This window comes from Rhipicephalus sanguineus, chromosome 3 (assembly GCF_013339695.2).
Source record: "Rhipicephalus sanguineus isolate Rsan-2018 chromosome 3, BIME_Rsan_1.4, whole genome shotgun sequence".
Taxonomy (NCBI): Eukaryota; Metazoa; Arthropoda; class Arachnida; order Ixodida; family Ixodidae; genus Rhipicephalus; species Rhipicephalus sanguineus.
The window spans coordinates 209,599,473-209,621,968 of NC_051178.1; the positions used below are offsets into that span (position 1 = coordinate 209,599,473).

The 22,496-nt window shown below is 46.7% G+C and overlaps 1 protein-coding gene across 1 annotated transcript; it reads right to left on the minus strand.

Annotated features, from left to right (window-relative positions):
- Window positions 1-1,055: 1,055 nt before the first annotated feature.
- On the minus strand, window positions 1,056-20,743 carry LOC119388200 (aquaporin-11). The gene is made up of 6 exons (XM_037655861.2): window positions 20,504-20,743; window positions 11,261-11,504; window positions 7,799-7,994; window positions 6,988-7,069; window positions 5,142-5,280; window positions 1,056-2,486 (listed from the first exon to the last, which is right to left on the minus strand). Exons 2-6 carry the CDS (start codon window positions 11,481-11,483, stop codon window positions 2,305-2,307), a joined length of 822 nt encoding a protein of 273 aa, XP_037511789.1. The 5' UTR covers window positions 11,484-11,504; window positions 20,504-20,743; the 3' UTR covers window positions 1,056-2,304.
- Between the last annotated feature and the right edge of the window lie 1,753 nt (window positions 20,744-22,496).

Genomic DNA, 22,496 nt, shown 5'->3' on the forward strand with positions numbered 1-22,496 from the left:
CGCCACTAATATTCGCTCAGAAGTGCCCACATATACAGGACAATCAAACAACACAAACATCTTGATGTTTCAATTTGGGTGTCAAAGGACCTTTAAAAAATTCACTTGAGGCAGAAAGCTCAGGTTGCCCACGGCCTGAGAAAAGGGGGTGTGGCTTCTCGTTAGTTGACCTCAAAAGTCTTTTTCCTTTTGGCTAAATCAAAAAGTGTTGGGCACTAGATGTGTAGGAAGGCCTTATCATTCCAGACAAGCAAAACACCAAACATCGATTTTTTTAAACGCATTGTCTGGCACACAAGTTTGTGGCAGCAAAGAACTACAACGTTTAGTGACCTGAGAAGGGGCACAGCAAGTGGATGTTTCCTTGGTGAAGCCGCTGCAACAATATCAGCAGAGGCACAAGTAAACTCAAAAGCAGCTCAACAGGAGAGCAACAAATGGAGACGTTTCATTACAAACCAGGGGAATTTTCGCTCTGCATTAATTATGGTCAGCTCTTCATTTGTTGAGCTTTTTTCCTCTCATAGATGATTGTTTGGCTTATGTAAATGTTCTTCTTCTCAAAGTTATTCACTGCTGCATGCTTCCTGCCAACTTTGTTATTGGTTAGGTGTAAAATTTTACTACATTCAACCATCATACACCAAGCTTTACTTCTTTTTGCTAGCAGATTGTGAGTACTGTTAGAATCTATGAGATGCTGCGTGTAGTATAAGTTTAATGGCACAGGAAGACTTGGTCATTTACAGAGCAAAGCACAATGTGTGTTGCATCAGCAATCAAAATAGAATTTTTATTCAAGGATTGTCAATTGGTGCAATTCATATCCCACTGGTAAATGTTAATCTTCTTTTTTTAACATTTCTTCTTGCAATATTTGCAAAGGGGACTAGGGACATAGCTAGACAGTTGTCTGCCTTTATGGGTTTTCTGCAAAATATGCAGTATGTTTAATATACAAAGTCAAGTATTTTAATTTTAAGACATGCCTGCTATTGGCTATTGTGGCTGTTGCCACAAGGTCTACCAGTTTGTGTGTCTGAAGTTATATGCAGTGTGCATAAACAAAAGCCAGCTTTTCCCATTGCATAAGGAATAATTTGGTCACTGTACTAGCACCAGTTGCCTCACTGGCTATTTCAGACCTTTAGGGTAGAAAACTTTCATAAGGTTCTTGCACAGTTAATTGGATGCTATGCTGAAATTCTGGTTAGCTGGCCAATCTTCCAGCAGTGCTGGCTCCTTTCACCATCCTAGGGATGAGGCTGTACTTAAAGGGAACTGCTTGAATGAGCATTGAGTTTGTAGAGCAGTGCACTAACTGAATATGTGTTTCAAGCCATGTCTGTACTGGCGTAATAAGTGTGGCAGTCATTCAATCTTTATTTCGCACTCCGCAAGTTATTCACATCCTTTATGCCTTTTTCAAATGATGGCACCAGGAGTAGAAAGTGTAAGAAGCTACAGTGTAATGTTATTTAAAATATATTCTATGCAGTGAGGAATTACAAACTATATCATGCATGGTTTTGAAATTTTTTTTAATATTCTATAGATAGTTACACACAAGCAGAAAGAAGTGAACGTAAGGCAAAGCTTTTATACACATTTCACACCATAAAGTGAAGAAAGAGGTGTATAGGGCCTAGCTGTCCCACAGCAGTTTTTTGTACCAGGTATGAATGGTGTCAATATGTGCTAAAGGCTGGTTTGTATGAGAACTCTTCATCAAGCTTACATAATTGGTTTTATTGTTTAATAACTGGTGCCTGGTTCTGCTACCCCACTTGATCACAGTTGCAAGCTTATGTAATACAGTTGAAAATTAACCTGACACTGTACAAAATTAGTGAATATTTTGTTAAACCCAGGACAAAAGCCTCTCCCAGAGATCTCAAACTCCAATTATGGCATGCCACAAAATCAGATAACTGTTTTGAATCATTTATATGTTGTTCACATTTTTATTTTATAAATACTGCTCATGGTCATATAGAAAATCGTGCCCCGTCCGTCAGGTTCTTAAAAAATTTCAAGAGCCTTTCTCTGCAGCAGCTGTGGTATGTCAACACACACTCTATGCAAAAATGATTGTGTTTGACATCGTCTGTTGACAGTGAAAATGCTCTAAAAAGATGAAATTATTTTTGTACTAGGAGAAGATTAAAGGTGCACTAGTTTTGTCATGGCATAGTTCTAGATGGTTTCTATGAGGACAAAATGAAAACACAGGACATTGTTCACATTAGGCAGTGTGATGGGTGGTGAAGAGTTGGCCGTGTGCACTACAGAATGCGATGTTGTCTAAGCATATTTCTCCTTTATGGCGTACTCCAGCCGGATGTCCAGATAACGTCCAATGAAGCCACCCATGAGTGCGCCTGCCCAGTAGACGGTAAAGTGCTCGGTAGTTGTGCTTCCTGCACAGCCGAGCATAAGTGCAGACGCCATGATGGGATTGAAGTAACCTCCCGTTGTTGTCAGAGCTGCATGGACAGGCGACACAGCTAAATATTGACAAACGTTACGTTGTAACCTCTGTCTGCCTAACAATTTCAACACAATATTTTGCACTTGCTGCTGGCATTTTCCTACTCGAACTTCTAAGCAAGTTTTTTTTTCTTGCTCACATAGTTGGGAATACACTCGGCATCTCCATTGCACGATGAATAAAAAAGAAAAATACAGTGTTTGCATACGTTGCCATTAGAGAAGCAAGGTGATCTTAAACTTGAAGTAGCTCACTAGCTAAAGGTAATCAGACATTTAGTACGAAAGAATGGTGCAAGCATAGGTCGGCAAACTAGCTCATGAATCAACTCACTCAGACTCAGATTGAGCTGTGAGTCTGAGCAAGTCTGGTTGAGTAATATCGGGGTGAGTTTGAGTCCGGGTGAGTCCGGTTGAGAAAATTTTTAGTGAGTCTGAGTCCGAGTGACCCGGGTTGAGGAAAATTTTGGTGAGTCTGAGTGAGTGAGCCCTAAGCGTAAAATATATTTCGTCAGTGAGTCTGAGTGAGCTTCATTCTTTTTTTGCCGACCTATGGTCCTGTCTACTCAACTTCAGCATTGCTATCTGCCTTATGTCGGCTCACGTTTATACTCACGCATACTTAAAGTGACCTTATTCCGCAGGCTCCAAAGAGGGACGGGGAAATTGCGGAATGACGGAAGGAAGCACGTGTAATGTAGCCCAAACAGAACATTGCACTTTTTATTACTATGGCTGCACCATGACCATGTGGCATTCCTTGTCCTCCAGGTTTTCTCCTGGCTTGAAGGGAAAGTATGCAGGCGAGCTGTTTAAAACAACTTTGTTTAACCTCTGAATGTCCGGCAAATGAAATAACGGACTTAAATTCGACAAAAGCCACTAAAACGTCGAAAAAGGAAGAAAACTGAGAGGCAGGAGCAGAGACATTAAACACAGGGGTGGCACTGTCTCTGCTCCTGCATCTCAGTTTTCTTCCTTTTTCGACGTTTTAGTGGTTTTTGTCGAATTTAAGCATGTACCAACTTGCCCAACAAGGAACACTTCTGAAATAACGGACAGCACACCAGAAAACGTAACAGACAATTTAATATTTGTATCAATCTTGGCGTTTAGATGTAAAGAACCCAACTTGGCGGGGATCTGTGGAAGTTCATTACTTTTGGTTGGATGTTTAGAACGGCAGTCAAGCACTCTACAACGCATGCGGTGTTTTTTTTTCGTTTTTTTTTTTTTCGTGGAGGCATGCATTTCTGTGTAGGTATGATCGGCCGTAGACACTTTTTTAGGTATGTAGCACTGAAGGAGTGCTGTGTGCTGTATATATGTGGTGGCCGGGATAGCTGACTGCGGGTGCGAGCCGGCTTTCGGCCGAAGGCGGCACAAAACACCGTCCCGCAATTAGGTTGCCGGGATAGCGGGACCCCAGCCGCAAAACCGGGGCATGTCCCGCCTAAATCGGGACGTCGGGTCACTTTACGCATACTTTAATGCACTAGCGTTACTAAATACTAATATTGTTGGCCTCTCCTTAGCATCCTGTGCTACGTGCTTAACCACTCAAAACTTCCTAACTCCTACGGTAAACAATCTTGTATTGAGCTCTCGCACGCAGCAGTATTCAGTGAAGTACGCCAGTTTTCTCTCAGCATGTCGCTGTACATATTCGCGCTCGTGGAATGCCGACGAGTTGCCCGCTGTTATCAGCCCTTGCTGCATGGTCCTGTGAGCGAGCCGTAGTTTTTCCCGTACTCCGAGCTTCGTCTCGGTACTCGTGGCGAGCAGTCGCGCTACTCCGCTCTTCGAGGGCCATTCTAGAAAACTGTGAGATTACTTTTACTGTTGAAATGTAGCAACCTGTACTTGACGAAATTGGCGATGTGACCAAGTTTTCCGCTGTAAGTACGAGTTCGTTGTGCGTTTGAACATTCAGCGAGCACTAGAATACTACCAAATAGACTTCTGGGCAGACGAGCTCCAGTTGGTGACGCCAATGCGGTCGACAGCTTATCATTGCTCATGAGATCGTACTTGCTTATTTTTGCGTAGTGTGATTGTTTGTTAAATCGATTGCGCTGCCGATTACGTCGCCTATATACTGGAGTATTCGCATTTCAGAATGTAGTATTATAGTGAGATTTGATCTGCAAAAGTTCAGTAAAAAAAATGGTTGCCGCCGCTCGAAGGGCATCGTGGAAATGCGTTGTAAACTTGTTGCGCAATTTGATCTTGCTTGTATTTCGGAGCAGTTAGGATAGCTTGAATAAAAGAAAGGATTCGAGAGGACCAAAAGAGGCGTAGGGTACACTAAGAAAAAAAAAGGGTATGTGTGACTCCTTTTGGGGAGTCTTGACTTGCCACGTATATATGACTCTCTTTAAAGGTACACATTAACTCTCTTGTGGGTCACACGACTCTCCCACGAGAGTACAGTGATCTCCAAAGAGAGCTGACTTGCCTCTTTAAAGAGAGTCATGTATGTGGCAAATCAAGACTCCCCGAAAGGAGTCGAAATACTCTTTTTTTTTTCTCTAGAGTGTAATTCATCTGAATGTAAAACGAAAGGGTTTGCTCTGATAACTGGCATATCCAAAATGCATTTCATTTGAGTCGCATGGGCGTCGACCGCCAGCTCGATCTTTATGACTTACCGGCCAGCACCAGAATGACCGTAGTAATGGAGTTGATGGTGGTGGCGACGTTGTCCGTCCAGTAGATGGAGCGCATGGCCACAAAGCGGCTGACGCACGTGATCGCACCTTCGATAAGAGCGCCCTTGGTCGGGCTGACCTGCGCCGACCGTAATGAGGTATACTTGCATTATATATGTACATCGTCGAAATATTACGCATATGTATTCACCCTGTGTGTCTATTTATCGCCAGCGGTCGATGCGCTCGCAGAATATGTAACATATCTACAGCTTGATCTCTGCCACATCAGAGTAGCCATCGCGAAAAGAGCACCACGCGACTGTGGCCCATTCAACGGTTGCTGCTTACTGTATTGGAGGCCGTCACTGGGTAGAATGGCGCTGCCATAGGTGTGACGTAGCATGAAGGATCAGGTGAGCGCAGCTACCGGTTCTCTTCACGAAAACGGGAGCACTGGCCCCCTTTTGCGTAGGAATACACCAGGGGCGTAGCCAGAAATTTTTTTCGGGGTGGGGTTCAACCATACTTGATGTATGTTCGTGCGTGTGTTTGTATGTGTGCGTGCCTATATACGCAAGCAAAATTGAAAAATTTCGGGGGGGGGTTTGAACCCCCCCAACCCCCCCCCCCCCTTGGCTACGCCCCTGGAATACACGTACAGTTCACCCCCAACACACGGCCAAGCAGCCGTGTGTGCTGGGAAGTCGGGACTGCCCACTCGAGAGACGTTGCCCCGATTGAGGTAATTTTTAGGCATTTATTGCTAAATTGAGAGGAATATTTCGATATATCAGTTACATTTCTTTCTAACACCAAAACAAGACAAATTCAGGAGAAGACGAAGGTTTGTAGTGATGAGAGATCGTTTAACAGAGAATATCGCTGTTTGCTTCGGGAACATTGGCGCCAGCGGCATTCCCTGTTTGACGATTTCTCAACACTTGCTCATAAAATTTAAGCAGCTTTCGCTACTTTTAAATAGCCCTCCAGTCGTACGGCATTTTTTGTGCCATTATCTGGCAACACTGGATCACTCCTGGTTCTGAAAAAAAAAAAAAAAACTAGGATTCTGCATTAAAGCACGTGCAGTACGTTTCACCAGTGTCGAGTTTTGCGAGTATGGCTTACCATAACTAATTAAATCTCGTGGCCCATTGAACTCATCCTTGCGGAACTTACGCGAGGACTTGAAAAAAAAATGATCTCTAATCGCAAAAATGAAAATTATTTTAAAAAATTAATGTCTATATTTGAAGTAATGTATAGTGATTTGGACAAGCGAGGCAAATTGCTCCACAAATAGCAAGATTTTTAGGCCTTTTATGTGGCGCGACTAGCGCAAGGACGCCAAAGAACATACACACACGGAGAGCGCTCTCTGTCTGTTCTCGGTCTGCGTCCTTGTTCTAATGGCGCTACATGAAAAGTCTGCAAAATATTACGCCAACAAGCCCAGATTTCTATACTGATAAAATTACAGGCTTAGTGAAATTCTGACTTTCCGTGTTGACAGACCTGCCCCTTAGATAAAGGGATACGTTAACTATAGTGTACTAGAATTGTTGTAGTACTCTATACTTTAAGCACTGGCTATGGCGTTCTACGGCTGGGTATAAGATCAGAGGTTTGATTCTCAGTCATGCTGACCCACTTCAAACGGCTGCGGAACGAACAAAATGCTCGTTCCACCTCTATTAATCCGAAACTATGCCATATCTCTCCCACTGCCTCTTTTTGGGACATTCGAAAATCGCGCTAGTATGTTCTGCATCGTACGTCTAAAGCTGGCATGCGTGGCTGTGTGCGTGTGATTACGTCCCCGCGTGGTGCGCATGCGTACTACCATAAGCGAGGTCTGGCATTCCGTTGTCGCCATGGTCTTGTGCTCAGGGATTAGGTGCCAGGACCAGATGAACGTTATGTACCTGTTGCAGAAAACAAGCCCAGCGATTATTCATATATTAAACGCTATTTTCTCACTTTCTGGAAACAGCTAGCACTCGCACAATGTGACACTCGGTGGAGTTTTTGTGAAAACGGACTGGTTCAGTGACGGAGTCAAGTCAACCACTCGCTGCGTGAAAAAGTGCGGCTGGCAATGAATAACGTCATGCCGTGGCAGTCTATAAGTGTATCTGCCTCACCGTCATCGTTGTCATCGTATAACGATTGTGTATCACAGTTTCGGCTTAGAGGTCGTGATACCATTCGCTTGAGCGAATTTTTCAGATATTGCGCGCAACCTTCAAATTTAGCTGGGGTCCTATATAGTCGTTACAGTATAAGCAAGCTTTCTTGTCAAGTCTGACTAAAGTCGGTGAAACTAATTTGTCGCAAATAATACTTTTGTTAGAATTGACTTCTTTTCTAGTATTGGTTTCTTCGGGGCTTGACGTGCTTAGATTAAGGGGAATTTCGCAGTGTACTAAAGTTATTGCGCAAAACAACGAAGGGACCGGATTGGAGCGCATACAAATTATTTCTGGAACTTAGCGGCCAAAAGACGACAGAAGGCAAGCACGTTCCGGATTAACTTTATAATGATGTAGTTTTTCAGCCAACCTGGCCCCGGTCCCTTCGTCGTTTCGGGCGGGTGTCATCGTCAAGGGTGGGGTGGTTCTCGAGAGATTGACACGGCGCGTGATAAGACTCACTGAGCGGTGAGCAGTCCGCCAATCGCTTGTCCCAACAAGCGGGCGCGGTAGTCTCCGGGCCCGATGCCGAACAGCATGTCCTCGATGGGACCGCACGGGCACGCCTCGGCGTCACCGAACGTCCGGCACCACCACACGCAGCACGCGAGCAGGGCCAGCGCGTACACCCACACACCGTGCCGCTCGTACACGATGCCTGCGCGCACCACACCACGAGCGGTTTTATTCTTTACTCAAACGTCTTCGCGTAACAACGCCACAACAGGTCACCTTATTTGTGTAGCTTTTGCATGATTCGGTGTTCACAGCAGGGTCTGGGTGTTGACGCTCGTTCTTTTTGCAGACTGCTAGTAACATTGGGTCATCCCGATGTGGGAAGCGTGGTACAAGTTTATACAGCAATGATGCAGCATGTCTCTCGGCTTCATGTCTGTAGATGACGCACGGTCAACTACTTGAGTGGACTAATTCTACATTGCATATGGCACGTACGCAATCTAATATTTTAACACCTTTACGGATGCATAAAAAAAGCTTGGTCATCCCATCACTCTTCAAACATTCGCACCCTTTGGGGCGTCTTTTTGTCCCACAACAGGATCGTCATCATAGAGCAGGTAGCGCAAAAATTACGGGGACGCGCGAAAGCAACATAAACACGAGACGAGCGTTAACTTCAAACTGAAATTTATTCTCAGAATCCACGCCTATTTATAAATCAGCGGAGATCAAAACAGCACATCGTCACCCAAGAACGTACATCGTAATCCACAATGAATAGTATGACAACATCTTGATCGGCTCTTACAACAAAAATGATACAAGCAAAATGTAACACAGCCAAGATAAGCTAAAAATTGAACGCGAGCGATTCGAGTACGCGTGCTCAAACTAGAAACTTTTATCGCGCGGAAAGCGTAAGTGCCAAGTTAGCTGTAAGGAACGCTATCTCACAAGGGTGTAGGCTCAAGGAAGGCTGGCTGACACAATCGAGATCGTTCTTTTGAATCAAAAACGCTTCCACGATCTCTCGGACACCTTATTACGGTTTCGGTACACCACTGTAGTGTCAGTTGAAAACGGCTCACAGCCGCACTGCCGACAATGCATCGCGAGATGCGAGTATGGTGAAACTTTGAGAGAGCTGAAATGCTCTCTGAGCCTATGTAATGTTCAAACACCTGCCCGTCTGGCCAATGTATTTACGTCCGCATGAAAAAGGAACGCAATAAACAACAGCTCCGCTGGTTTATAAATAGGCGTGGATTGTGAGAATAAATTTCAGTTTGAAGTTAGCGCTCGTCTCGTGTTTATGTTGTTTTCTTGTGTCCCCGTAATTTTTGCGCTACCTGCTCTATGATGAATTCTTTCAAACTCGCCCAGATTTCTGTTCTCGTAGGATCGTCATGTCTTGCGTGCTTTTCCTCGCTCTGACGCCGCGCGTCTGCCACTATCGGGTCACGGACACAGGTGTTTAGCCAATCGGCGTGACCATAAGCTTTAAAAAAAAAAACTAAAAAAAAACGTAAAAGAGGGTGTCCTTTGGTCCCACAACAATAATCGTCATCTGGCTTGCTTGCGTTTCCTTTCTTGAAAAGTCGGCGCTCGCCAGTTTCCATTAAAGTTGCTACGTCGTGCTATTAACGTTCTCATTAATTATTCTCATTAATTATTCTCAATTATGTTCTCATTAATTATTAGCGCGCATGCCGTTCATGACCTGAAACTACCGGACTTGCAGCAATGATGCAAGGAAAGGCACGTGAGGTGACGATTATTGTTGTCGGTCAAAAATACACCCTTTTCACTCGCTCTTCTTTTAATGTGTAGCATTCTTGACAGGAAAGTGGCGAGCGCCGAGCTTTTCAAGAAAGGAAAACGCTAGCAAGCAAGCTAGATGACAGTTATTGTTCGGGGCAAGACTCGCCAAATGGTGAAGGCGTTCTACTAGTGATGGCTGACACGCGTTTGATTGGCTCACCGCCAGGTTTGGGCATTGCAAACAAACAAGCATGGGGCTTAAATCAGTTAATGACGATGTTGTTTGCAAGGTATGAGGCGCCTGCATAGCGCGAAAAAGGTCGGAATTTTAAACAGAACACCACGCGAACTTTTTTGTGGAAGCCGTGAATCAAAAGTATCGCGCACGAACGCAGGTATGCCGACGTGACACGCACTTGGCCTGCGTGCGCGCGGCTAGACAGGTCGTGAAACGTCATAGAGTATGCACGCGGTTTCGGTTTATCGCCGAATGCAGAGCGCGCAATGCCGCAAATGCGGAACAGCAGAAGAGAAACAGAGGGGGGGATGCTGTAGTTGTACGCGGTTAAACATAGGTTGTCGAGCGATAGCTTGTGAGCCTCACGGCTCGACTCCTCCGCTCCTTCCCCCTGCCTGTTTCTGGCGAAGCGGCTGCACGAAAGACGGACCTTGGGCGGCTGTTCGGTTGCGCGAACGCGCCGCTCTAATGGTGCAGAAACGCGAACAGTGCGGCATCCACCTTCTGTGCTCTTTCGCATTTCTTTTCAAGCGGTTGTAGCCTGGATGGTAATAGAATGCCCATAGAGTCATTCGTGATACATTCAAGGACCACTCGTTTTATTGCCACCACGGTCAGATCACGATGAAAACAACGCGCCGCGCTGTTCTCGTTTCTTTCCATCCCCCATTATACATTCGCCTGGTCGTTTTCGAGCGCTCCCGAACGCTCTGGTGACGCGCATCACGTTCGGCTGGTCGAAATCGAGCGCTGTGAATACGTCCGGCTGGCTCTTTAGAGCCACGCTCCAAGTCAGAGCGCTCTGAGGCGCTCTCACTTTAACCTCGCAACGCGACTGAGGTCTTATCACGTGACTCCCGCGCTTCGTCTGTTTGCCACAGAAGACGCAGCAACGCGTTTCCTCTTCCGGCCTCCGTTCGCTTAGGCGAGCGCCTCTACGTTCGTCTCGGGCACGCGTTCTCTTGTTCGGATCAAGAGTGGCTGCTGCATTGTTGCTATCTGAGTAAGAGCGCGGTGGTGCCCAGTCGAATGTACCATAAGAGAAACGTCGGCGCGAGCTCGATGAATGGATGGGGCTGTACCTTTATGGTCGGGCGGCGGCTCACGCCACCAAGCCATATAGCACAATGAAGTACTAACTCTATGTAGTGAAGGGCTAAATTTCACTCCTTCGTCGGCAAGAACTTCGCTCCATATTGCGGGCAATATGTAAACAATTTTCTGTGGCCCTGACGCACCTCAGCGATGCTGGCATGACCTTGGCTGAGCTGGAAGGTCAGATTCACGGAGCGAGCCGTTGTCTGGGTTGGTACCTGTCAGTCCCCCTACCACCCCCATGCATGCTTGATGATCAGCAGTAAGCACACACACACAAACAGCCCATGTAGATTGACCCCCCCCCCCCCTTGTAATGGACTCCCGTGGTATTCTTTGGAATTACCTCGTATACGAAGTTGACAAACCTAGTTCTGCGACGTCGCTACACAATTCCCATGTGCCGATGACCTCGGAGATCGCCAGGCGCCATTTGAGTGGAGACAGCCTGTTTGCCAGCCGGCGAACTAGCATAAACAGTAAAGTGTTCCCCAGTAGCACCAAGTACGGAATGAGTTCGTCCACGTACGACGAGGTCGCCGCCGCCTGCACCACCGCATCCACTGCAGGCTCCGGCTCCGTCTCATCCATGCCTCGTTACGCTTCTGCACACTGTAGAGTTGTACGCATGCATGGTTGCTGTGAATGTCTCAACACAAGCTGCAATGTGAACACATTCTTAATGGGATCAGCCTCACACTGCGTTTGATCTAACCCATGTCAGTACTTAGTAACTAGCCAGAAGGAGAACAAAAAAAAGTAATAATGATAATCCCTATATCAGCACCAATGGAAGGGAAATTAATCTTGCGAACATGTATGCTGCTGGGAGGAGGTCGTCTGCACATTAAATAGAATTGGGCTAAATATTAATAAAAAAGGAAAAGCGCGGTTACGTGCATGGCATTGCGGTCGGTGACTACGGGCGGCCAACGTTTAGCTTCGCGGCAAAAAGAAAGCCTCCAGGCCGTGTGCCACATTTGATGGGGGCTTTATAGAGCATGCGTATTTCTAAATTTTCAGCTTGCTGATAATGGTTTCCATTTTGTATACGCGGCTCGTATAGTGAAGCCAGGGGATCATTTCAAACCACACATGCTGGCGTGATATACGCTTTCTCATATGCTTTCAAAGGCATACTTTAGCGCCTTTGGCCACCATTGGTCCGTGCGCCGTGAAAACGTCATGTATCAATTAAAACGTACGCTGAGTGTGTGTGTGTGTGTGTGTGTGTGTGTGTGTGTGTGTGTGTGTGTGTGTGTGTGTGTGTGTGTGTGTGTGTGTGTGTGTGTGTGTCGGCAGCACTGTTCTTCAGTAGTGCGCTCTAACATTCAGAAATAACTCAATGTTGAATGAGTGGAAAATTTTATTTTATTTTTGGTTATTATTCCACGAGGGTGGAGACCTCGGTCCAGGGCCCCACTTGCTGCTGCAATGGGTATTAACGCGAGAGCGTTAAAGAACTCGTTTCGCAGAAATTCCGGCGTCGGCCGTCGTTGGTTGTGAGCGAAAATTCGAAATAGATGCAAATAAATAAATAATTAAAAAATCTTCGGTTCGAGTGGAAATCGAAACCAGGACTACAGCGTGGCAAGCAGTTCTCCCACAGAGTCGCGCCCGTGCTCGAAATGGCTTCGAAAAAAAAAAGACGCTCTAAAAAAACCGTGCAGTTAGATTCATCTACTCAGATTACTCATACCATACCAGTGTTACTAATCTTAAAAGAAAAGCAGTTCTACCTAACGTTGACCTACGCCGTAAGATTTCTAGACTATCATTGTATCACAAAATGTATCATATGTTTCATTATAACTCTCCCATTCAATCAGCCCATCGTACTTCAGCCCGCACAAGTCACCACGTGACCGTCTACCCACCCCCTGCTTGCACCAATGCCCACCATCACTCCTTTTTCGCCCAGGCAGCCAGGGACTGGAACGATCTTCCCCCAAGTGTCATCCATCATTTCAACACGCTTAACTTTAGAAATGCCATAGAATCATTGTTTTATTAACCCTACATTGTTTGCCCACACCCTCATGTAAAGCCCTCTGTTGGGGGGGCCTTTGAGGTATATTAAATAAATAAATAAATAAATAAATAAATAAATAAATAAATAAATAAATAAATAAATAAATAAATATGAATGTTGTGCAGCGCGAGGGATGTCATTAACGCATGTAATATTGCGTGACCGAGGCATAGGATCGCACCAGGCGTCAAAACATGAGTTGCGCAACGAGTGGTTGGTTTAAAGGCCCACCAGTTACAAAGCGCACTGGCATAGCTAATCATCGTTATCAGCAACTGCATCAAGAAAGTGCGCAACTGCGCGTGTTGCCTTGCGGACGTATATAGGGGGTATTTCGCCCTTTCGCAGAATAAACAATTATGGCGTAGTGGGCACTTCGCAACTGTACTTGCAGTATTCATTCTAGGATACGACAGCGAAGCGAAGCTAGCGATTGAGAAAGGGATGCGAACGGGGCCAAACTACGCTATCGCTTTCTAATCTTGAAGGCGAAGCTCATGCGTCTTCCAAGTTTTTTGTTTTGTCGGGTGGTTTGGGGCATTCCCACGTAGAATGTCAAAGACTTGGGTGTTTGCCATATTTATTGGGATAACCAGAGCACTGCGATGGTTTAATTCACGAGCACGTACTAACTAAACTGCTGGCAGCATGGATGGTTTGGGTACTACGAATAACAACTGCAAATCAACTTCGTCTACATAGGGCTGAATTTCTTCTTTGTTGATAATTTTCTCAGCCGTGATTTCCGCTCGTTATTCACGGAATGCTGCGAAAGTTTTCGCATACCTGGCGCGGCACCCCAAGTTTTTAATTTGGAGTAGTACTCTGGCAGAAAGAAAGTTGTTCGTGAAGGAGCGCGGTGGAATACCGAGTGCAGTAATTTCCTCTCACCTTTTTGGTAAGTCATTTGAGGAGCTTGAAGCTACTCAGAATTTAAACAATTATTCAGCCACAATCGGTGGTTCGAGCAAACAAAGGCGCCACTACTCCTGCCGGAGCAAGCAAACTCAAGTTTGCATGACCTATACTGGCGCGTATAGGTTGCGGGCCTTGTTTATTTATCTGCTGTGTGCCACTCCTGTCAGCGCGGAGTGAACTCGCGAAGGAATGATATGAAAGAAGTGTGTATATCGCGTTGCTTCACGTGCCACCGGGGCCGGCGCCTCTTACAAGCAGCGACGGTAAAGGTTACACCTTGATCACATGGTTTCCTGCTCGCGTGGGTCCCCTGGAGGGAGGCCCAACTAAGCTCAGTGATCTGGCCCACTCCAACGCACGAGGTCCGTGCACCTGCTAGACGCCCTCAGCCTGAGGTTCCGTAAAACATGGACTTTCCAAGCACATACAACGAAATAACGCTACATTTCCACATAGCCTTTCCCATTCCCCACCAAGGACCACAAGCTCTGGCTACTTCAAAATGTGGTTCAATAAAACTTGCTGCTGGGCGAGTTGGTTCATACTTGGAAGGAAAAAATATTGATGCACACACACAAGCACAAAAAACAAACACGGACTCAGGAGACTCGGATTGCGCTCGTCCGAGTCTCCTGAGTCCGTGTTTTTTTTTTTGTGTGCGCGCATCAATATTTTTTCCTTCCGACTACTTCAAACCGGGATTTACCCAAACCCGCTCCTAGTACACGCACTGCACCCAGGCACGTGCACTCTCTGCAAAGGCATTTATAGCACTTTCTCTGGCGGGGTCCCTCGTTACGGGGCACCATGGATCTCACGCTGGAAGGATGGGACTCGGCTCTACGCAGTCCCGACTTGAAGGACCAGCTTTGGGCCGTCCAGAGAGCCCATTAAGTGGCGGTCAGGCTAGGCCTGCCCGTCCCGACGTGGGAGCGGCCCGCAGCGCGATTGAAAGTCGCGTTCCTCAGGACCTCAGTAAAGCTTTGCATCCATCCATCCATGCAAACGGCTCCGCGACACAGAGCGAGACTTCACTGTTTGTTTACTGCACTACCCTAGCCAGTAGTTCGCAAGATGATACTCACAGAAGGAAGTGAATCAATGCGTCGGGTGTACGCGCGCTCAGCGCAGAGCGTGTCTCGTGATGCCGGCTACATGATTCGTCAGCCTCTCCGCGTCTGGGACGACGAATGGTGAACGTGTGCAGAACGATTGAACGGTGCTGAAAACGTCTTCCTAAGCTAGCGTGGATACGAGGGACGCCGCAGTGGAGGGCTCCGGAAATTTCGACCACGTAGTGCACGGGCCTCAAACATTTTCGCCTCCATCGAAAGGGTGGCCGCTGCGGCCGGGATTCGATCCCGCGACCTCCGGGTCAGCAGTCGAGTACCATAACCATTTGGAGCGGCAAAAATTTTTCTGGCACGTGAGCGCCATTTGAACTTCTCGAAGTGGTGGAAAACCAGGCACACGGAAGAAAAATTCGCTCTAAATGGACCGTTTCACGCATTCATTCGAAACTTGTTTTTTGTTGTGTGTGTTTTTGGAGCATTGCGCTTTTATTATAGGACAGTTGCTTACAGTAGCTTTATATTTTTCGCTCCTTAGCGCGTAGGTAAAAGTGAGTACATTGCAGCATTTCTCGGAATTTTTTTTACAAAAGGCGATTGCAGACCGAATGCATCAATAATTTTTATACAACTCCCCATAAAACGTTCTATCTCCTTGAAGTTTTTTTTTTTTTTCTTGGCTGTGTGCGGCGCACAGGCTCTAAAATAAAATCCTGAACTTGGAAAAAACGCTACATTGGCCTAGGTTCAGACGTCTGTAGCACCCCAAGGCGGTCCAAGAAAAAATAAGAAGAAAAACGCATACACTTGAGAATCATAACAGCTTTATCCACAGAAAGTTTAATCGAAGTAGTTTTTGTTTTAGTCAAGAAAAATTTTTTTGAAGTTCAGTCCCACCATTGCATTATTTTGCTATGGTGGCAATGCAAACTGACTCAATTTACTGCATAAAAAAAGAGGTAGTGTATTCGTAGCACATGGTTTTCAGTTCCTTTTGTTAGTGCTTTATGTTGTTTATTACATATCAAGGTGATAATAGAAAGAGGCAAACATATAACAATACCTTTGGTTAGGTGCCAATATTACCCAATAATGAATGGCGTTACTTATTGCATGCGACTCTGAGAATGAATTGGCGTAAAAATAAGTCACGTCTCAAAGTTAATGTAAACTGGAGAAAGGAGGCGTGAGCGTGGCCATTTATAGGGGATCCAAACGGAGTTCATCTATGTATTCCAAAACGAACGGCGCACGTTGTGACGACGCGCCGCGTATTCACGCATTCCGTCCGTCGTCCGCGACCCTGCCGATGGGATATTCCAAGCTATTTTTCACATCCTTGTTTGGATGGTTGCAGGCAGCAGGTTTTGTTTAAAGTAGAATTTGTCTGGTAAGATGCACTGTTTTACAGCTGTTTTGAGATCACAACAGCCTATTTTTGTGGCATAGCTGTCCGGCACCGCCGCCGCCTCCGGTGTGCGTAAACAATGCAATAAGTAACGCGATTCATTACTGGGGAATTTCTGCATCTAAGCGAATGGTATTGTTATAGTTTTACCTCTGTTTATTATCTCCTTGATATGTAATATACATTATAAAGTACTGTTAGGGGTCTCTCGACCGCCGCCGTCAGCAGGTTGTGCTCGTAACTTGCATCTGGACCGACGAGAAGGGAAGTACAGGCGAGACGGCGCAGTGCAGCCAAGCAATAGAGTGTAATTCTACATCGTTAAACCAAAGTGGACATTTAAGTTTGCAAACTGACAAAGGTAAGAAGCCGAGGAGCAGAGTTCCGTCAGAGTCTCAGTCAAGTCTGCCCCGCCCAGTCTCTCCCTGCGCGTTTTAAAGGGTTCCAGACGCTTGTGTGACGTCAGGCGCCTCCAGACATAACCAAATATGGATCACCTTGTGTTCGCACCACCGACCACGCCACTGATCACGCGACTGATCACGCCACCGATTACGCCACCGGCATTCCAACACTCAAGAGCCAGGCGCGGATGAGCCGTGAGCTCACCGCGTTCTCGCTCACAGCACAAGGCCACCTTCGCGGCAGCAGCGTCTCAGGTTTCTCGGGCGTCTGGGCCTCCACTTCTGCGCCTCTATCCCCGGAACATCTACAGGCCCGGGAGCGTTCGCACGCTGTCCGTGTTCTTGCATTTGGGCCCAAAGGGGTTCACGTAATAGAAGCTTAACAGTAACAACCAAAGGAACTGAAAACCATGTGCTACGAACACACTACCTCTTTTTTTTATGCAGTAAATTCAGTCGGTTTGTATTGCCCCCATAGCAAAATGATGCAATGGTGAGACTAAACTTCAAAAAATGTTTTCTTGACTAAAACAAAAACTACTTCTATTAAACTTTCTGTGGATAAAGTTGTTATGATTCTCAATCGTGTGCGTTTTTCTTCTTATTTTATTACACTATTTATTTTATTACCTATTTATTACACTTATTACATTAAAGAGGAGCAAAACGATTTTTCTCATAGTAGTAAATAACTCTTTCACAATTCCAAAATCACCACGCTTGCCGCGAGAAGACGATTGGTGAGCGAGAAAACGCACAAAAAGAAATTGCGGACGGCGACGCCACCTTGAAGTTCCCGCACCAAACGCCGTGAGTCATAGATCTTGACGGCGCCTAGTTGGTCCTGCGTAGTTCCTGGTGAGTAAGAATGAAGTACATTGTCCTTTGAGGCGGCGATAGACTAAATATACCAAGTTTCAGGAAATTTCATTGATGCAATATCGCCAAAATACGAAAAATAGACTGAAATCTGTCACGTCACGCGCTGTGATTTCTGTGCGAAATTTAAAAATGAGATTTTCACCTTGATATTTTTTCTGTATTAATAAACCTATGATGGTGAAATTAACGACATTAGAGTTCTCATAGGACAGTTCATCAGTCTGAACCGATTCATTGTTTAAAGATCCATAGTCAAGATGGGAGCCAACAGATAGAAACACAAAGTGTGGATAAGTTGAATTAACAAGAGGAAGTGCCTCAGACAGGTCTGGCCGACGTTTCGATAGGAGGACCTATCCTTGTTAAAGGTAAAGATAGGTACTCCTATCGAAACGTCGGTCAGCAGCTCTGAGGCACTTGCTCCTGCTCGTTCAACCTATCTCCTCTCTTTAAAGATAGACGTTTACTCTTTTTGGAGAAACGTGGAAGACGCGACTCTACGAAAGAGAGTCAACATCACTGGCGCAGCCGAGGAGGGGGTGGGCGGTTCAACACCCCCCGAAAATTTTCAGTTTTGCATGTTTATACATACATGCACACATATAAATACACGCGCGATCTTACATAAAGCCCCCGGCACCCCCGGAAGAAACTTCTGGCTACGCTGCCGGTTAACGTGTATGCGTGGCAAGTCAGAACTCCCCAAAAATAGTAACGGGTAATTTCTTTTTCTTTTTTTTTTTCGTCGAGTGTGAGCGCCGAAGTGCTGTAGACTTCAGAACGCTTTAATCGAAGAATTGATAGAGGGCTGCACCTTTGCACGTCTGCTGCCGATCTGCCGTCGCCGTTTGGCATTCAATTTTCCGTTTACGCGACGCCAGCGGTGGCGCGATCTGTTTACGCAGAGTCTCGAGGAGAAGCATCGAAGCCACTTCTGCGCGACGCGTGATATTTTCGAGCGTTTTGTGGGCCCACGCGCGGCAGACGTCTAGGCGAGGATGTGATGCATAGCGTCACTGCGTTGATTCTGAGGTATGCCGTTCCCTTTAGCCGCCATCATAAATACAGTTCGCGTGGAGTTGCTTCCTGCGTAAGGATAGTGGGAGGTGAAAAGGGGGGGGGGTGGAGGCACAAGCTTCTCAGTCACTTCCTCATCCGACGCCCCCGATCTCATGCATCTCACTACTGAGTTGTTGAGTTCGTTGCGGCTGTTGAGTTTCCGGCGTGCGCAGGGTTCCCCATTAGGGGTTGGGGTCGAAGGTTCTTACCTCTCCCGTTGTACGAGTCCTAAAGACTAGATGAAAAAAATGAAGTGATTACATGCCTCGCACAGTGGCCTGCCTTCGGACCTTGCCTTTCCGGGACTAGAAATGGGAGGTAAACAGTTCTTGAAATGCAACATCAGGAGCCTTCAGCCGCCAATATAGTTTAAAAAAAAAATCACAGCATATCCACGGAGTGAATGATGATGAGTGGGCGAAGCTGCGGAGGTTCATCGGTAAACCGTGAATCTTCCGTGAATTCTGCCCAGTACATCATCACCGACGTGAGATCGGGCGCGTTTATACTAAAGGTTCGATGAGAGTTATGACGACTTGCAGCTCACTTTAATTTTACATGTACGCTGTGAATTTTCATTGTTTAATCACGCACAGGAGAAATCGCACACACGCACTACCTTGGAGGTAAACAATGGCTGCTAATGGGAATGAGAGACAGAAGAAGTCGGCTTTTAGCTAACACTTACACTTCTACTAACGTTTCCTACTGGAACATGCCAATGGCTGCTAATGGGGAATGAGAGACAGAGGAATTCGGCTTTTAGTTAACGCGCACGCTGCGAATTTTTTATTGTTCAACAACGCACAGGAAAAATCTCCCACCGGCACCACCTTGGAGGTCAAGATCTGGTACTAGCGTTACGACTGGTTACGCACTACGACTACTACGACTACGAGGGACGAACGGGTGCCGCCTTAAGGAGCTTCGCCCCTAAAAATGCCTGCATGGCCGTAAGCTAGCATTCTGAACAATTACGGGACAGGTACGACTGACTAAACGTACCCATCTTAGATGATTAAGAAAAGCGGCTGCCTGATACTTTCCCACTGATATTGAATTTGCTCGAGCTAGCAAAACCCTTACTTCGTGCGGCTCTGTTGTCAACTTTCTATCGTATTGAATGGTCGCTCTTCTTGATTTCTGGAACGTTTAAAAAAAGAGACTGTGTACTTGAAGCAGGAAGTGGTAAATCTTCTCTGTGTCCTTACGGGCACCAATAATGGCAAAAACCAATTCGAGAGGAAGGTATAAGATAGGGCTCAATAAACCTTAATGCGCAAACATTATCAATGGTCTAAAGACAATTCATAAACATTCGGCAGTCTTAACCTATGTTAAAAAAAGAAACTCGACAGCCGGGCGGTCTGCATGCTTTTACTGGTTTTGAGAGCCTATGTACATCGAAGAGCTTGCTTTCAGGGGCACCATGGTCATGAGCATCCGTCCTCACTAACTCGATCGCTTATTTCAGGTCCGCTTTATCTCGTATCTAAACATTCACAGTCCCTTTAGGCAACGCTAAGGACATCGCATGCAGGCGAAAGCCTGTTGTCTCACGAGACACCCATTAAATTAAGTTTACGTTCGCAGTCCATTGCATTGTTCCTGCCCCGCGCCATCGCTAGCGCTATTTCAGGCTTCGGTCTCTCGATCTTACTATAATTTAAAGGGCAGGAGATGTTGAGGACAGAATGCGTAAATGAAGCATCAAGCGAAGGCTCATCATCGGAACCCGCTGCAACGACCCATACAGAATTATCGCAACGCGGGAACCAATTGCTTGTAAGAAGAGCGAAGAAGGAAAGAAGCGAGTAGAAAAGTGTTAACTCGCTCACCTCTTAGCAGGAGGCCTCGATGTCGACCCGGGGCTGGGAGTGGAAGGTGGGTGGGAGGCGGGAGGTGATGCCGGGCAGGCATCACCGGGGCGAGCCAAGGCTGCCGCCGCCGGTGACGCTATTCTTGGCATCCCTGCTTGTCAGGTGTCCAAGGGTGCGGGGACGCCGGCACACACGCACTCACTGCACCGGAGCCGAGCTGCAGAGCCGGGCCCTGGTCTTCTGCACTTCCTCGACCCTTCGGCTGTGATAGTCTCCCCTGCACGCTTTATGCAGACGTCAAGTTGAACGCAGAGGTGTCCGCTCTCGTTTACTGAACTCCTTCGTCGTCGTACGTGCGCATACCTGTGCGTCATCTGTCATTGTGCGTGTTGTCATTGTCACCGTGCTCCTGCTGCTATCCGTTTGTGCGCACCCGCGTGCAGCCACGCGTTTCACGGCCGCAAGCAGTCGCGTGCGAATTAGCTACTGGCTGCGTGGTGGTGTATAGGCGTGTTAAAGCAGCGCAGAATTTCACGTTCAAGGACGAGTGTCCGCTTCTTGCTAAGGCGCAGTTGACTTCCTCGTGACAGCAGCATCCAGTGTAACGGAACATGAAAAGTATATTTCTTTCCAAACAGAAATAATTAATTTATCCGAGCTGACGTTCTGGTATTTTGCGTACTCGTGAGCGTTTGTATACTTGTAATACGTTCTTCCTTGCTCTTTTATTTTCAGGAGGATTTGCGGCTGTTCTCACGCTCACTGCTTTCTCACTTTCTTATGCAGACGCCCTCTCGTTCACTCTCTCTCTCAATAACTGATTCGAGCGCACGCCCAGAATGCGTGCAAGCAGAGGAGTTAAAATGAGAGAAAACGATCGAGAGCAAAGAACGTGTGCATTACGGATAGCGAAAGCCTCACGCGGTGTCCCTACGGAGGTGTATGTAATTTTAACCTGTGTTCATACTCGCTTGTCTAAGGATGTCACCAGGCAGGTATTGAACGCTCAATGTTCCGAGGCCTGCGCCACGCGAGATGATTTAGGCGCACATGTTTCCAGGCCTTTGTGCGAAGACAAATCACAGCGTTGCTTTGCAGTGACAATCACAGCGTTGACAATCACAGGGGGGACATGATAAGGTCTCTAGGGCGCGCATGTGCGTTTATGTCTCCCAAAGCGTATGACGAGTCTTTCAGTCAGTTTATCCACACTCTGGAAATCGAAAGCAGACGCATAGGAAATGCGCTATATGGCAATGCACAGTCGAGTCGCAATAGCCCTCGGGAAGTGAGTGTACCACGAAGAAACGTTATTTGGCAATTGCTGCATGCCAGAGTTATGCCAGACTCGGTAACGCACCAACGCGGCGAAGCGAACATCGATGCGCCGCATAAGGCTCGCTTGTCTTTATGCACTTGACATCGCCAGCGCGATTGCAGACAGCGCGGTAACAGCCTATACCACGCTGGCCATCGCAGGCCCACCCAAATCGGCGTCAGTTGCGCTTGCCCCCGCCCCCATTCCCCGTGTCACAAAACTTAGCAGCAATGTAGTGCGTCGTTGGAATGAACTTTGTTGTTGTTTCCCATTTTCCCCCTTTTCTGGGGAAATGGGAAAGCTGCGTCTCAGTTTTGCCATTTGCCGAGGAAAAAGTCTGCCGGGCTCACACCGGGGTAGATGCAGCCGTGATACAGCCCTGATGTGGGCCCGACAGACTTCTTCCTGTTCCCAAAACTCAAGAGCCTGCCAGAAAGGCCGCCGTTTCGACGATGTTCCCGCCATCCACCGGGCTGTCACAGAGTCCCTGAAGAGAGGTCACGGCGCCTGACTTTCAGGGAGTCTTTGCAGCTTCGAGATCGCATTGTAATCGATGTATCATCGACGCCCAAGAAGAACTTCACTAACATTAATAATATGTACCGATCGGATCAATAAATTATTTTTACCAGACCCAGTCTCATTACTGTACGGACATGCCCTGTGTGTGTGTGTGTGTGTGTGTGTGTGTGT